Raw genomic sequence first — 17,927 nt, forward strand, 5'->3', positions numbered from 1 at the left:
TCCCAAAACATTTTCTGGGGGCTCACCCAGGATTGGAGATGACAGGTTTACTGTCTCTTTGCCTGTGGGACTGGAGTCCCAGGCTGGGGGAGACCCATGCCCCCAGGCACCACTGGGAGAACTTCAATCTGGAGGGGTGATCGGCTCTCCCACGACCCTAACTGACAGCACAATGGAACCTAAGGGGGTACAGGACGATTCCAGGAACAGTGCATTACAGGATCGCAGTAAGGTTTGGGCCCAAGGCAGGACCTGTCCCATAAGAATGGAAGGGGAGCTTGATCACCTCCTGGGGAGTAACTAGTAGTCCGACACAGGACGTGAGAGTGGCTTGCAAAGTCAGGGAAACTCACACCCCAACCAACCCAGGGCACGAAAGCGGCTCGCAGAGTCGGTTGAGAAAGGGGAACTGGGAGCAGGGAAGTGTGTGAGTGTGTGTGAAAGAGGCAGTTCCAGGAGGAACCAACATGGGGAGTGACATGTGGGGGCTGCAGGTCTCTTCGCACAGACCGCACACTCTGAGCAAACTGTGGGACCGACCAGGACTAGAGGTGATCGCATATGGCTTAGGGAGGTGCCCCACAATTTAGTATTTGTGGGGGTCAAAATGGAGCCTCCAGTGCTAAGTGGCGTCTGAAATACTCCTGCGAGGGGGACAGTCTAATCGGTCTGAAGCAAAAGAGTGTGTTGTGCTGTAACTGGTAGGAAATAGGAGGGAAGTTGTCAAAACCCACCCCATTACACTGTATGTTAAAAAGTTTTAAGAAAGGTTATGCAGGGGATTATGGGATGAAGTTGACCCCTCGGAGGTTGAGAACTCTCTGTGAAATAGAATGGCCTTCTTTCAGTGTCAGATGGCCAGTGGAAGGAACTATAGATAGGGAAACAATTGGCCATGTATTTAAGGTGGTGACTGGGGTCGAATGACAGCCAGGGCACCCAGACCAATTCCCTTATATTGACTCATGGCTAAATATAGTTCAAACTCGACCTGCATGGTTGCAGCCCTGCCTGGCAGCTTACTGCAAAATGCTTGTGGCTCAGACCGAGCCTAAAGTGAAAGTAAAATCTCAGCTTTGCTGGCAAATATGGAGACAAAGGAAAAGTCATGGGAAGGGCAAGAGAAACCAGTTTTGCAGGAACTGCCAGAGGAGATAGAAATTCCTCTTCCAGGCCGGGCGCGGTGGCTCAAGCCTGTAATCCCAGCACTTTGGGAGGCTGAGGTGGGTGGATCACGAGGTCAGGAGATCGAGACTATCCTGGCTAACATGGTGAAACCCCGTCTCTACTAAAAAAATACAAAAAACTAGCCGGGCGTGGTGGCGGGCGCCTGTAGTCTCAGCTACTTGGGAGGCTGAGGCGGGAGAATGGCGTGAACCCGGGAGGCGGAGCTTGCAGTGAGCCGAGATCACGCCACTGCACTCCAGCCTGGGAGACACAGCGAGACTCCGTCTCATAAAAAAAAAAAAAAAAAAAAAAGAAAGAAATTCCTCTTCCATATATTCCACTCTACCCCCATTTACCGAGGCCAACGGCCCCCAAGGAGTCAGATTCAGATGGTAACATGCTCCGAGACTCACCCCAGAAGGAAAGATCGGAGCCCCAGAAGGTCAGGGAAGAAAGACAAGATGATCAAGCAGGCTGCCTCCGATCTGGTCACGCTTGGGCTATGCAAATGCCTCTCAGGGAGACATGGGGACCCATCTATTATGATGAACCAGGTCAAGTCCAAGGGGGGCAATGGACCTTCATCTACCAGCCTTTTACAACCACTGATCTCCTAAACTGGAAACACCATAAGCCCTCCTACATGGAGAACACTCAGGCCCTCATAGATCTAATGCAGTCCATCTTCCAGACACACAATCCAACTTGGCCAGACTGTAGGCAGCTCCTCTTGATGCTGTTTAACACTGAGGAGCGCTGGAGGGTAACCCAGGCAGCTCTCTGCTGGCTGGAAGCAAATGCACCTGAAGGCACACTTAATGTTCAGGCATGCACTCAGGACCAGTTCCCAGAAGCAGACCCCCACTGGGATTCAAATGATGCAGGCCAATTACAGTACCTACAGAAGTACTGAGAAGCACTCTTGCAGAGGCTAAAGGAAGGCAGGAAAAAGGCAATCAATATAGGAAATATCTCAGAAGTACTTCAAGGAGCTGATGAGAGCCCTAGCCAGTTTTATGAGAGACTCGGTGAGGCATTCCAGCTTTACACTCCGTTTGACCCTGAGGCCACTGAAAATCAGTGCATGGTGAACATGGTATTTGTAGGACAAGCCCAGGGTGACATCAAGTGCAAGATGCAAAAGGTAGAGAGTTTTGCAGGCATGAATGCCACCCAACTTATAGGAGTGGCCACCAAGGTGTACGTTAACCATGACCAAGAGGCAAAAAAGGAAGCAGAGCAGACGCTTAGGAAAAAGGCTGATACGTTAGCAGTGGTCCTCACGGAAACTAGCATTGCGAGGGGGCACAGACATGGACACGGGCGCAGATGCAAATGGAGCCAAACTGGACAGAGGCTCGAAACCTCGCTGAGCTAGATAAGGACCAATGTGCATGATGCAAAAGGGGACACTGGAAAAATCAGTATCCAGACGGCAGTGAAGAAAATGGCCGAGGCTGCGAAACAAAAAATCCACTTGTCAAAGGCTGCTGCACCCTGAAGGAACCAGATGCTGACCTGATTGGGCTGGCAGGGACTGAAGAATACAAGGACAAGGACAGACTGGGTTCCTTCTCCTTAGGCCCCCAGGAGCCCATGGTCACATTAGAAGTGGGGGGCAGCTAATGGACTTTATGGTGGACACTGGGGCTGAACACTTGGTAGTAACCCTACCCATAGGACCACTATCCAAACACTATACAACTATTTTTGGGGCCACCAGGGTCTCAGAAAAGAGGCCATTTTGTCAGCCAAGGAGGTTTGTTATAGGAGGACCAGAGGTCCAACATGAATTCCTATACCTCCCAAATTGCCCAGTCCCCCTCCTGGGGAGAGACCTACTCCGAAGACTGCAAGCACAGATTGCTTTTGGGCCGCAAGGGGATATAACTCTAAACCTGACTCACCCAAAGGCCATGGTGTTAACCCTTACTGTCCAGCAAACTGAGGAATGGAGGCTATACACAAAAAAGGCACCAAAACTGTCTCACGAACCAGGAATACTTGAATTACAGAGGCTACTTAATAAAATTCCTGGAGTATGGGCTGAAGATAACCCACCTGGGCTGGCTAAAGATTAGGTGCCACTGGTAGTAAAGCTAAAACCAGGGGCAACCACAGTTCGGTTTGCCGGTACCTGCTTTTCCCAGAAGCCTTATGAGGCGTTCACAAACAGAGTGAGCCACTCTACAAACATGGACTCATGTTTGTAGTCAAATGCCAGTCACCCTGGAACACTCCACTCCTGCCATTACGGAAGCCGTCTGGAGAATAAAGGCTGGTGCAGGACTTGTATGCTGTGAACCAGGCTACAGTAAACATCCACCCAGTGGTACCAAACCCATATACTTTGATGGGACTTATTTCAGCAAGTGCTGCCTGGTTTATTTGCCTAGACCTGAAAGATGCATTCTTCTGTCTTCACCTGGCACCAATTAGCCCATTTTGCATTTTAATGGGGTGAGTCGCAGTTCACCTGGATGAGACTCCCACAAGGATTCAAAAACTCTCCCACGATCTTTGAACCCCAAGGCCTACACACTGCCAAATGAGAACTGCACCTTGCTGCAACATACAGATGACCTTCTTTTGGCAGCCCCAACCCAAGAAGACTGCCTCCAAGGAACCCAAGACCTCCTCCATCTCCTGTGGAAAGCTGGATATAAGGTGTCCAGGAAGAAGGCACAAATCTGCTCCAGGAGAGTCCAATATTTAGGCTTCAAAGTGAGTCAAGGGGAACAATAGCTCAGCAGTGAGCAAAAGCAGGCTGTTTGTGCGCTCCCCACTCCAACCACCCAGCAACAAATAAGAGAATTTCTAGGGGCAGCAGGGTTTTGCCATATCTGGATCCCAAATTTCTCACTTATGGCCAAGCCATTATATGAAGCCACAAAATGGGGGAGAAAAGGAGCCCCTCCTCTGGGAGGCTGACCAGGAGAAGACATAAGCAGATCAAAGAAGCCTTAACTCAGGCCCCAGCCTTAGGATCGCCAGATCTAACTAAGCCTTTTTTTCTACATGTCCATGAGTGAAAAGGAATGGCTATAGGGGTTCTAACTCAGGTCATAGGATCATAGCATGGCCCAGTAGCATAATTATCCAAGCAATTTGATTCTGTGGCACTAGGACGGCCTCTGTGCCTCAAAGCACTAGCTGTCACGGCTCTATTGGCATAGGAAGCTGACCAACTGACTCTAGGGCAGCAACTGACCATCCAGGTACTGTATTCGGTTATAACTTTAATGGATGAGAGAGGGCATCATTGGTTATCAAACCCAAGAATGACTCGATACCAAGGGCCCCTGTGCAAAAATCCTCACATAACTTTAGAGACAGTAAATACCCTAAACTTGGCTACCTTGCTCCCAATTGGTGTGGAACCAGAAGGCCCCCTTCAATGCTGTGTAGATGTAGTAGGCAAGGTATTCTCAAGCTGGAAAGATCTTACAGACCAACCCCTCAAGGACCCAGATGTTGAATACTTTACAGATGGAAGCAATTTTGTACTGGAATGGGTTCGGCAGGCTGGGTATGCAGTAGTAACATTGGACTCAGTGGAGGCTCAGTTTCTGCCCACCAGAACATCAGCCTAAAAAGCAGAGCTAATAGCCCTGACAAGAGCCCTTTCGCTAGCAAAAGACAAAAAACTCAATGTTTATACTGACTCCAAATATGCCTTCGCTACATTGCATGTTCATGGAGCTATATATAAGGAAAGAGGACTCTTAGCTGCTGGGGGCAAAGAAATAAAGTACAAGGAAGAACTCCTACAGTTCTTAGATGCTGTATAGGCCCCAAAGAAAGTGGCTGTTATGCACTGCAACGGCATCAAAAGGCAGGAACACTAGAGGCCAAAGGAAACAGAAAAGCAGACAGGGAGGCAAAACAGACAGGAATGACTACCTCGCACTGTAAAAAGGAAGCCCTAGCTTTGCCTCTCCTTCCAGAGCCTCCTCTTCCAGGGGTCCCAAATTACTCTCCAAATGAAAGGGCCTAGTTGGACCAAGAGACTGGAAATTACATTGAAGAAGGATGGGGGAAATTCTCCGATGGGAGGCTAGCCATCCCTGAAATAGTGGCCCCCAAATTTGTAAGACAATCCCATCAAGGAACTCATATAAGGAAAATGGCACTAGAAACACTACTTGGACGCCATTTCTATGTGCCACAGCTCACTGCCATCACCCGAGCCATTTGCAAACAATGTCTAATTTGTGCCCAGAACAACCCACGGCAAGGGCCCACTTGGCCCACAGGAATACAGGAAATAGAAGCCACACCCTGTGAAAACCTACTAATGGACTTCACTGAGCCGCCCAGAGTCAGGGGCTATCTGTACATGTTAGTGCTTGTCTGCACCTTTCAGGATAGGTCAAGACTTTCCCCACCAGAACAGAGAAAGCATGAGAAGTGACTAAAGCATTATTAAGAGACATTATCACCAGATTTGGACTGCCCCTGACTCCAGGGTCAGACAATGGTCCGGCATTTGTAGCCAAAATAGTTCAAGATCTAGCAAGGCTGTTAAAAATAAAATGGAAGTTACACAGAGCCTACCGGCCACAGAGCTCAGGAAAAGTAGAACACATGAATTGGACACTTAAACAGCTGGTGAAGAAATATTGCCAAGAAACTCATCTGAGATGGGATCAAGTCCTGTCCATGGTCCTCCTCCAAGTCAGGTGCACCCCCACCAAACAAACTGGCTATTTGCCCTATGAGATCTTGTTTGATTGGCCATCCCCAATCATAGGTCAAATTAAAGGTGACCTCCGTGAACTAGGGGAATTAACCTTAAGAAGGCAAATGCAGTCTTTAGGGATAGTCATGCAAAGAATCCATGGCTGGGTACAGGAAAGAATGGCCATAAGCCTAACAGACCCATCACACCCTTTTAGACCTGGGGACTCTGTTTAGTTAAGAAATGGAACCCAACCACTTTAGGACCCATATAGGATGGGCCCCATAGTGTAATCTTGTCCACTCCCACTGCTGTTAAAGTTGCAGGAACTGTGCCTTGGATCCACCAGTCAGCTGAAACGGGCAGCCCAAGACAAGTGGACCAGCCAATAGGACCCAGACCATCTGACCCGGCTGATCCTACAGCAGGACCAGGTTGCCAGTGAAGTCAACAACAGCCCTGCTCTAGTCACCCTGGAAGTTGACCAGTCTACACACGGCTGAAGCTTGAGGAGACAACAGCCCTACTCTAGCCACCCTGGAAGCTGACTACGCACGGCCGAAGCATGAGCATCATCAGGGAAGTAAACGTGGTTAGAAATCTTAGGTCCAATAGCTTTCCTTATAATACTAATTGTTTTACTATTATCCTGTAGCTTTGCCCAACCTCCTCCCTGGGGCAAAGACCTCTTTTGTCCCTGCTGGGTATAAACATGTTATTCTTTACTTTGTTCCTACTCATCCCCATCATGACACTCCCCATACCGGTGTCAGAAAATGGACTCATACAAGGTTGCCCCCACTGCACACATACTACGTGGTCGGGGAGCACTGTAACTAGGACTCTGCTGTACCATACTTATTAGGAGTGCGCAGGGACCCACCTAGGAACTTGTCCTCACAACCAGGTAACCTACTCAATCTGTGACCCAGGAAATAGCCAGCCCTACATATGTTATGACCGTAAGTCCCCACCTATTAAGACTTGGTTTGAAGTTCATACTCAGGAACGGGATCTTCTAAACCAAACCAAACCCTCTTCCCCTTATGGGGGGGTTGTATCCTTATACTTCAATGTTTGCCAGGAGGCAGCAATACTGTGGTGGTCCATAATCATTGGCCCCACAAGGTACTATGGTACTTGTTCTAAGCAAAAATGTGTGTCCCGTTTGTTCCCCCGGGTCCCCGTTAATAGCCTGCTGGGGCTGCATGACTTGGTCCACTGATCGACAACCACCGAGGCAAGTCATACATATGAAACTACTGGAAAAACCAACTTATAAACCTAGCATTTGCTATCCTGCACATCTCACCACCTTAGAGCCAGGTCTGCCCATATGGACTACAGGCTATCCCATGACATTGGGGTTCAAAGTCAAAGGTCAAAAAGTAAACTCAAAAGTCAGTCTGTATATTATAAAGAAAACCTGGACCTGTTCAACCCAACAGTTCCAAGTTTTTGAGTCATTCTGTGAGCACATCCTCCAGGAATTGCCTGAACTCTCTCCCTCAGTCAGTAATCTGTTTGTCCAACTGGCTGAAAACACAGTCGGTAGCCTACATGTCTCCTCATGCTACGTATGTGGAGGAACCATCATAGGGGATCAATGATGGTAGGAAGCAAAGGAGCTAATGCCCCAAGATAACTTTATTCTGACTGTCCCCTCCCCTGAACCAATGCTCACAAGCTTGAGCATCTGGCTCTTAAAAATCTCTATTATCAGGATATTCTGCATTGCTCGCTGGGGAAAGGCCTTTACCAACTAGGTAGGAGAAATAATTCCAAATCACCCCACCCTAGTCCATTCTCCTGTTTTGCCTCTTTAAACCACTCTTGGTACCAGCTTGAAACTCCAAATGCCTGGCCGGCACCCTCTGGCCTCTACTGGATCTGTGGGTCATGGGCATATGGGCAGCTGCCAGCTAAATGGTCAGAAGCCTGTGTACTAGGGACAATCAGACCATCCTTCTTCCTAATCCCTCTAAGGCAAGGAGAAGCCTTAGGATACCCTGTTTATGATGAAACAAAAAGTAGAAATAAAAGGGGTATAACCACAGGGAATTAGAAAGATGATGAATGGCCCCCTGAGAGAATAATCCAATATTCTGGGCCAGCCACCTGGGTGCAAGATGGAATGTATGGATACTGTACCCCTATTTACATGCTCAACCGCACGATAAAGTTATAGGTGGTACTCGAAATCATGACTAATGACGCTGCAAGGGCCTTAAATCTACTGGCCCAACAAGCCACAAAAATGAGAATTGCTATTTATCAAAATACACTGGCCTTAGACTACCTCCTAGCCCAGGAAGGTGGGGTATGCGGAAAGTTCAATCTAACTAATTGCTGCCTAGAAACTGATGACAATGGAAATGTCATCGAAGATACAACTGCAAAAATCCAAAAATTAGCCCATGTTCCAGCCAGACTTAGAAAGGATGGTCTCCAGATTCTCTCTTCGGGGGCTGGTTTTCATCCCTCGGGGGATTTAAAACCTTAATAGGAATAGTCCTGGCCATACTAGGAGGTTGCTTAACACTCCCTTGTCTCTTACCCCTCCTTGTTAAAAACATCCAATCGCCCATAGAGACTCTTGTAACCAGGCAAACTATCACTCAGTGAATGGCTCTAACTAAATATCAACCTTTGCCAAAGGAAGAAACCTGCCTTTTCATGAAGAATTAAGTAATTGTGATGCTTTCTATTAAACTTCGTTTCTAGGGAGCATCAAAGGGGGGAATGAGGCTGAAATTTTTTTAAGAGGAAAACAAGTTTTCCTGTACTTAGCTGACTCACTCCAAGGCCAGCAATAGGCAGGGCCCTGGCAAAGCCTTGATAACACTATCTGGAAAGCCAGAGCCCAAAGGAAGAGCTCCAGAGACTCTCCCAACACTCCCTCGGAGCAAGGTTAAGAAGAATAAATTCCTTTACTATCTCCTCATCCCCCTTACCATTACTCAATTTCCAAGTTTTGTAAGTTCCTGTTTTTCTTTCAATGCAGCTGCAAAGTCACAAGCCAAAGATTACAAAACCTGTCACTGTTTGATTAACTGTCTTTGTTCTGACTCTGTAAGCCTCCTTGCCTGCACCACGAATTTTGTGCCATTTAAATTAGCCAATCCCCTTTCCGAAGTGTGTATAAAAGTCAAGCCCTGTCTTTGTTCGGGACCTAGCCTTTGGATGTGAATCCGTTGGGCCAGTGGCCACTTAAATAAAATCCTTCTGTTTCATCTATTGGTCTCTCTGGTCCTCTAATTCCTGCAACAAGGCAAGGGCTAGAAAGGCAAGCCTGTTCTATGGGTGCATAAATACTAGACCTAGAAATTGAGACCAGTCCTAGAAGAAAAAGATAACCTTATATGCCAGTATCCTCTTGACTGATTCTCTACAGTTGGGAATTGCAAAATAAATTGCAAAATAAATATTCCTTTTAGTATATCTTAACTGTATGATCACAACTTATCAAAGAGGAGCCTATTTCCCCCTACATTCATAGGGGGACAAATAAATAATCTTTTAAGGTTGAAGCAGCAACACCTGAAACTTTGACACTGTGAAGGCAGACAGTTATAAAGTACAGTCCTATCCTCTTTATTATTTTTATTCTTCCTCCCATTTTTGGAATTTACTATCCTTGCCTGGGTCAACTGCTTCCCTCTTAAAAATTAGGTGGCACTGGGTTTACCTCTCATTAACTTTCAAGAGTGGCCAGCAATTACAGACCCAGTGAAAAATACATTTAGAAGCTGATTCTAAACAAGTGAAATTCGGTAGGTAAACAGTAGAAAAATAATATTAGAGAAAAATAAGAAAATCTCAAAACTGTAGAAAAAGTGTAAACCTAAAAGCTATAGCAATGTTTTTATTTTTCCATGAAAATTTTGTGAATTGAAGGGTTTTATATCATAGAAATACAAGCAGAACATACTTAGGAAATTACATGGAAAAACTTCTAAATGTATCTAAGGGATAATTTTTTGTAGCCCAAAATGGTCCTTAAGGGAGAATAAAGGTAATCATAGAGGTCTTTTGCCACCTTCATCCAGACTAGTGTTTACATATTGACAACCAAAAAAATGACACTTAATGCCAGCGTAATGTGCTATGGTATGTAAGTTGTCAACCATGCCATCATGATGCTTATGTTCTGGTAAGATATAAGGTGATTTCCCCCCCAACTCTTCTAAACTGTTATGGTTGATTGAGTTAGTGTCTAAGAATCCCGTGACAGAGGAAGCTACTTAAAAAATAAAATTAGGGGCCGGGCGCAGTGGGTCATGCCTGTAAATCTCAGCACTTTGGGAGGCTAAGGTAGACGGATCACGAGTTCAGGAGATCGAGACCATTCTGGCTAACAAGGTGAAACTCCATCTCTACTAAAAATATAAAAAATTAGCTGGCTGTGGTGTCACATGCCTGTAGTCCCAGCTACTCCGGAGGCTGAGGCAGGAGAACTGCTTGAACCCAGGAGGCAGAGGTTGCAGTGAGCCAAGATCACGCCACTGCATTCCAGCCTGGGTGACAGAGCGAGACTCTGTCTCAAAAAATAAAATAAAATAAATAAATAAAATAAAATAAAATAAATAAAATTAGGAAACAGTTAAAATCCTAAAAGAATAGCAAAAATATTTAATATATGTGACAGTGTTCTGTCCTAAATTTAGATCCATTAGAGTTTAATAGAATATACTGTGTAAAGCCAAATAAACAGAGATGTACAACGTCTATTAAGTTTGCATCACTAAGTCATATCACTGTTCTACTTTTGTTATCAACAGCTCTTTTAACCATGCAGATGACATGGCTAATCTTCAGAGGAAGAAGAGAGAACTGTCATGTAAGTAATTTTTAGAAACAGTTCTTTTCAATTTACCCGTATATATGGACAGATGTAGAGTATAAATTGCACATACTCATAGCCACACAGACACTTGCTGTGAGGCTATGCCTAGACAGGCATTTTCCCACATGTACTTGCAAACAAGCTGGTAGAAAACTCAGACTGTACCCAGGCAGGACAATATACAAGTTTATAGAAGAAGGGTACCAAGGAGTGAAGACATATGAATGGGCATTTAGCAGAGAACAGATAAAAATGAGTGACGAGAATGTGAAAGAAACTGCAGGAATTATTGCAAATTGACAGAAAAACAACAGTATGCAATGTAAGAACTGCAATATGTGAAGAGTACTTCATTTCTAAGTGTGAAAATTAGGTTATATAATAGAGACTACACAGATTACAGCACTACATTGTAGAGACTGCAACTAAGATCAAAAGAAAATTTCTGAGAAAAGCAGGTTAACAGCTCAAGTCACTTCTGTTTTGTCACTGCTTATATAACTATTTTCACATAGTATCTACTAACTGCCTCAGTTCTTTTTTTGAGACAGTCTCGTGCTCTGTCACCAAGCTGGAGTGCAGCGGAGAGATCATGGTTCATCGCAGCCTTGACCTCCCAGGCTCAAGCGATCCCTACCTTAGCCCCCCAAGAATAGGTGGGACCACAAGCATGTGCCACCTCACCCAGATGATTTTTTATTTTTATTTTTTGTAGAGATTGGGCGGGGAGGGGGCGGTGTCCTCCCTGTGTTGCCTAGGCTGGTCTTGAACTCCTGGAGTGAAGTGATCCTCCTGCCTCAAGTCTCCCAAAGTTCTGGGATTGTAGGCATTAGCCACTGTGCCCAGCCAGTTCTTGACTTCTTAGTGAAAAGGCAATTAACTCAGTTGATTCATTCCTTTTGTTGTTAAACTACTAAATATTTAGAAGATAAATATTAATACATGCAAATGCTTAGCACTCAAATATTATCTCTCGTTTCCATTATCTAGCTTCAGAAAAATTTTAGTAATCTTTGCAGTCTATCTGAAGCATGTCCTTCTGCCTTCAATTTTCTTAACAAAATTTCTACTCTGCTAGGTATACTCCTCCTGGTATATAAAGTGTAAAATTATCCTCCCATGGAACACTCAAAAACCTTTTACATTGCGTCCTACTTACTTTTTGTAAGAATCTGGCTTGAAACGAAGTTTTAAACAGCCATGCTAATATTCCCTTGGATTTTACATACCTTCTTAGTCAAATTACTAGAAAGCCATAAAACCTCAAATACATTACCTCAGGCCTTCACATATACCACGTAACACATTCTGGATCTACAAATGCCCACAACTTTTACTGAGAATTAAAGTATGAGTTCCATATAAAAACCATTTTTGTTTTTTTAAAATTTCTACCAAAGAAATCTTATTATGCCATTTAATTGCTTTTTCATAAAGAACCATGTATTCCTCTTAGTGCTAGTAAAATACTAGTAAAATTTTCTCTCCCTAATTAACTAGTATGTTTTCCTTTTTAGATAGCAATACCCGTATTATTCTGGTTTCCTTTTTTCTTTGGTTGGCAAGAAGTTCTGAGCTAAGTTTTATTCTTAAGTATGAGAATTCTTAGCCTATGTCTGCATACTTTGGCTTTTTATTAAACTCTGCTCAATTTCATTTGTATCCTTTATTGTAAATCACTTCAAATCTTTTGCAGAAAAAGAGTATAAATAGCTGGGTACAATGGCTCACGCCTGTAATCCCAGCACTTTGGGAGGCCGAGGTGGGAGGATCACCTGAGGTCGGAGTTCGAGACCAACCTGACCAACATGAAGAAACCCCGTCTCTACTAAAAATACAAAATTAGCCGGCATGGTGGCACATGCCTGTAATCTCAGCTACTCGGGAGGCTGAGGCAGGAAAATTGCTTCAACCCAGGAGGCAGAGGTTGTGCTGAGCCGAGATGGCACCATTGCACTCCAACCTAAGCAACAAGAGTAAAACTCTGTCTATATATAAAAAAAAAAGTGTAAGTAAATGTAACTGAAAACAACAGTTTATATAAATTAGACTTTATATTCCTTACTAAACTTTTATTAAAATAAGTCTGCCCACATCTAACCTGAAAAGCAGAGTTAAACTATTTAACAAAAGTATATATATTTTATCTTCAAAAGTTGGACTGAGGCTGGGCACAGTGGCTCACACCTGTAATCCCAGCACTTTGGGAGGCTGAGGCGGGATCACCTGAGGTCAGGAGTTTGGGACCAACCTCGCCAACATGGTGAAACCCTGTCTCTACTAAAAATACAAAAATTAGCCGGGCGTGGTGGCGCACACTTGTAATCCCAGCTACTCGGGAGGCTGAGGCATGAGAATCGCTTCAACCTGGGAGGCAGACGTTGCAGTGAGCTGAGATCGTGCCACTGCACTCCAGCCTGAGTTACAGAGTGAGACTACATCTCAAAAAAAAAAAAAAAAAAAATTGGGATTACAGTAAAAATAAGAATGGTAAACAGTATATTTGCTCAGAAATAAAGTTTGAAAAAGGTATATTATAATGAACCACACTTCTGCCCTTTTGTATTTCACTCTGCCCTAGTTTCTAAGATGCAATGTGGTTTACTAAACACCACATCCTCACAGAGGACAGATTCTTAATGTATTCATCATTCTGAAGCACCAGTATAGGAATTAACAGGTACACAACTTTTCCCATCAATCACAGGCCTGGGTTATTTAGGAATACAAACATTTATCCTCTGCTATAATTTAAAGACAATGAAGAGTAGATGAAAATAGATTTATCAGCTAAACAAACCATTAAATCCTTTTTAAGTAGGGATTAAAAACTAGGCATTAAATCAGGGATCCTTAATGTGATAAATTTTTATAAATGCAGATATTTAGATTATGGAAAATGGATGTCTTTGTCATTTTGAGCTGCTCAACACAATTATACTATAATTATCTAAGTGAGGACAGGCCTGCTTCCAAATTTACCTGATGAGAGATGGAAGGTTGCTGGATGGGCCCCTGCATTCTAGGGTTTGGTAAACCCACAGGTGCTGGCCTCCGTTGCACCTGTTGCCTCTGAGCCATTACCTGTTGCTGCATATGCTGGAGCCGTAATTGAGCTAGGCTGATCTGTGTTGGGAACTTGGATAACTGGTTTGATGATAAACCACTTGGTGGCTGTGAATTCTGTTCCACGACAGGATTCTGCTTAGGCATTTGTGGCTGGCTCTCTTTATCCTCAATTACTAAAGAACCTAATTAAAAAGAAAAGGTTAAGGGAAAAAGTTTTTCAGATAGTTGGTGAAGTATCACATTTTCTAAGACTATTTTTGCAGAACTTCAAAATTGCCAAGGAATTCTCTGGTCTCATGAGCCCTTTTACACTCTGAAAGACAGAGGACCCCCAAACAGCTTTTGTTCATCTAAGTTCTAGTCATCAAAATTTATAATATTAGAAATTAAAAATAATTTTAAAAACTAATTCATTTAAGAATAATAAAACCATAACAACATGTTTTTATAAAACTACGTTGTAAAAAATTTGGTAAACATTTTTGATATTTTAAAATACTGTTTGATGTTTTAAAAAATCTCTTTGAATGTCTGGCTTAATAGCTGAAATCTCATTATCTGTTTCTGCACTATCATAATATATTGTTAAGTTAAAATATATGAAAAAAATTTCAGTCTTACTGTATGGCAGACAGCACCTGACAGCAATAACTTAAGTCTACCCTGAGAGTGACCCTGTATAGACTAAGGAGAATGTGTGTTTGGAGTTCCGTGCTAAGGAACCCAGGAGTGGCCAACCCAGAGATCCATTCTTTATCAATGAAGAATATCTGAACTCCCAGGCCAGCCTGTGGAATCCAGGCCATATCGGGGATGGAGGACTTTTGCTTTGTGTTAAATGAAGGTTGCCACATGGAGGTTGCTAGCGGGAGGGTGCTAAGTGCTATATTAACTACTTGCTGGTGGTTCTCTTGTCCAGCCCACTGCCACTGGACTGTCCTGTATGTAAGTTCCCTCAATAAGCCCTGTGTCTCATTCACTAGCTCCAGGTCTCTTCTTGGGCCTCTCAAACATGGTCCTATCCCTACTGAAGTCAATAGGGGTCTGGCACAACATTCATCCAGACGTGTAGTTGGAAAAGGGTGACCTTTGTGGTCCCCTGATAGAGTACCAGACTATACTCTGAGAACCGCTGTCATATATCAAAACAAGCAAACCTGACATTGGCTCTAAAAACAATCCCAAAAAGTATTTCTGAATGTTTACTATTAACAAGTTGTGATCTCTCAAGTTTCCTATACCTTTACAATGCATACTATGTTAACTTTTTGATACAGAATACATTGACCAGCTTAAAACTAGTTTTAAGAGTTTAATGGTGCCTTTGAAAGGTCTGATTCAAGCTTGATTTCAACAGTAGAAACTCAAATGTTTATGATTACTCATATGCATTCTAAAAATATATAGTTATTCATTAAATGTTTACTGTGTGTAATTCACTACTACAGGTAGGTGTATGCATATGTTTAAAAGAAACAATAACATTTTCTTTTACACATAAGGGATATAAGGTTTAGAGAGGTTGTAAAACTTATCCAAAGTCACTCAAGACAGTAACAAAATATTCACCTAGACCAATATTTTTCCCTAGTGTTCTTATACGTTTCTCAGAAGCCATGGGTAACAAGTTTAGGAAACTTGTCTCCTTCTTTAGAGATTTACAATGTAAATCTCACTGTTTATAAATTTACAGTGCTGTAAGTGACAGCTCTGAGAAATTCTACAGTAAAATTTATTGTTTAACTTCCTTATACCGGTTTCACAAACTATTAGACTAGGAGATCCTGTTTTTGTTTTGGCTAAAGTAGATTTATCTGAAACTATATCCATTTATGTGTGTACAGTTTTGAATATAATTCTTAAACGTACTGATGTCTATATGTGGGTGTATTGACCTATTGTGATATAAGTACATAACACATATGACCACTTGTTTGGATTTATATCTTGTGATGGGTTCTGAGTACAGATGAATGTGTAGTGGTGGAGTCAGGTGTGGCAATAAGAGTTACTTATACACATGTTTTGTATTCTAAAGATGCTTCTTTTTGGTAAAATGAGTGTGTATAATTCCAGTTTCCTGCTATGTATCAATATACATATGTTTGTATCTAAACTAGTCTGCAGGGGTCTCCTTATCACCTTTGCTTCCAGGATAAATCTTTTTGTTCTTCCCTTACGGGTGAGATTGCCTATTTCCTCCTTTCCTGGTGAGTATGGGCTCTTTCTCCAGCCATTTTCTTTTCTCACCCAGAATCTAGTGTTGGGGATGAGAAACCGTCTTTGATGATTCTGAAACAAATTCAATGAGCACCCCTCGCCCCCCAACCCCACCAAAATCAAAAACGATAATACTGTTTGTTGATGAACAGACAATGTGTAGGGAATTCCTAAATTTGTATAGTTTCCCTGTGAGAAATTAAGAAAGAAGGCAAAAAGGTGTTTCTACTCAGCAAATAGTATAATAAAAAAGCTAAAGTAGTAACTTTCTGCCGAACTGCTTGCAAGGATACTTTCATTCCTGATGTTACCAAAATGATGGTCTCTTTTTGTGATAATTTAGTGAGCTCTAATATAGTCATGTGTTGTGAAAGGATGGGGATATGTTCTGAGAAATGTGTCATTTAGGTAATTTTATCTTTAGACAAACATCAGTTAATTTATGTAAACCTATACTGTATAGCCTACTACACACCTAGGTTATATGGCATAGCTTATTGCTAGGTAGAATCTAGGCTACAAACCTGTACAGCATGTAATTGTACTGATTTATCTGGACAATACTGTAGAAAATAGTAACACGATGGTAAGTATCTGTGTATCTAAACATACAAAAGATACAGTAAAAGAGCTCACAGTATTTATAAGTCATAGATGCAGTTAGTTGATTGAGACATCATTATGCAGTACCTGACTGCTTAAGATTTGGGTACTTGTCAGTATGTATGTTGTACTTCAGTTAGTAAGATATGTATATAACTATTACCTGATCAGGCAAAATAAGAAAACTAAGTCTTCCCTAAGCAAGATAAAGGATTGAATCATTAAGTTCCTACTGAATAGTTCTAAAGATAAGCCAATAAAAATTTAGTCGTTTCAAATAAAACTTTCAGGATATCAAAAATCCTTTATCAATGACAAGTCAAGTTAACACATTCTGATAAATTTAGAGCTAACAGAACAAACCAGATTTGGGGGATTGAGGGAATAGGACAGGACAGGACACCTAAATCCCTAAGTCTAGACACCCTGTCAATGTTATAGAATATTTTCTTATCATCCGTACATGTATGTGTGTTTATATTCATGTATATTTGTTACCATATACATACACTGAGAAATACTATCAGATGTCTTTTTAAAACAAAATAATGAAAACATTTTAAAAGTGAGAGAACATATTTTCTTCGATCCTCCAGCATCAGCCTTCCAAGTAGCTGGGACTACAAGTATGTGCCACAACCCCTGGCTAACTTAGAAATCTTATGTGGAAATGGACTCTCCCTATGTTGCCTAGGCTGGTCTTGAACTCCTGGCTCAAATGATCCTTGAGTGATCCCAAAGTGCTAGGATTACAGATGTGAGCCACCGTGCCCACGCTAAGTGAACATATTTTCAGTAACATGACATAATCATTGAGAGTTCTACAAACAAATGTCACTTTGAGAAATGTATGTAATGGTAATGGCCTACCTAAGTTGATAATATTTTGAGCCCAGAAACTAGGATCACAGTGAAATTGGATGGTGTTGTTGGTCACTGGGGATGCATCACACCTTGCACGAAGGAGGTGCCGTAACCGGTATGTAATCTAGAAGAAAAAGGAGAGACAACTAAATATTAGGCAAATAATTTATTAAGTGCCCAGTAAATATACAAAAACAGTCTCTGGTATGTACATCAATACACAATAAACAATCATATATAGGTCACAAAATTGTGTTGTATGTTGGACATACAACACAATTTTCTTTCCAAAACAAGTTAAAAAGTTTTGAGGCATAATTCAGTTAGCTGTACTACTGAACCAATTTTGAAGTGACAGGTTAAAGTTAGTTTTTTGGATTACTAATAAAACTGTGCAGAATCACTAACTCAAATATTTGTAAAATAAAAATTATTAACGTATCTTAATGCTTTCATTTACTTTACTTACTCCCTTAG

At 42.4% G+C, this 17,927-nt stretch overlaps 1 protein-coding gene across 2 annotated transcripts in view; it reads right to left on the reverse strand.

The window, feature by feature from the left end:
• Positions 1-17,927, reverse strand: part of LOC105471312 (tripartite motif containing 24) — a 124,196-nt gene that overhangs the window by 19,806 nt on the left and 86,463 nt on the right. The window contains exons 8-9 of one of the 2 annotated variants that reach the window (XM_011723738.3): positions 17,457-17,574; positions 13,779-13,945 (exon numbers count right to left, since the gene is read on the reverse strand). In XM_011723738.3, the coding sequence (XP_011722040.1) occupies positions 13,779-13,945; positions 17,457-17,574 (285 nt within the window). Of the gene's footprint in view, positions 1-13,676; positions 13,946-17,456; positions 17,575-17,927 lie in introns of both variants that reach the window. The other variant, XM_011723737.3, reaches the window with a different exon arrangement.

Source organism: Macaca nemestrina, chromosome 4 (assembly GCF_043159975.1).
Source record: "Macaca nemestrina isolate mMacNem1 chromosome 4, mMacNem.hap1, whole genome shotgun sequence".
Taxonomy (NCBI): Eukaryota; Metazoa; Chordata; class Mammalia; order Primates; family Cercopithecidae; genus Macaca; species Macaca nemestrina.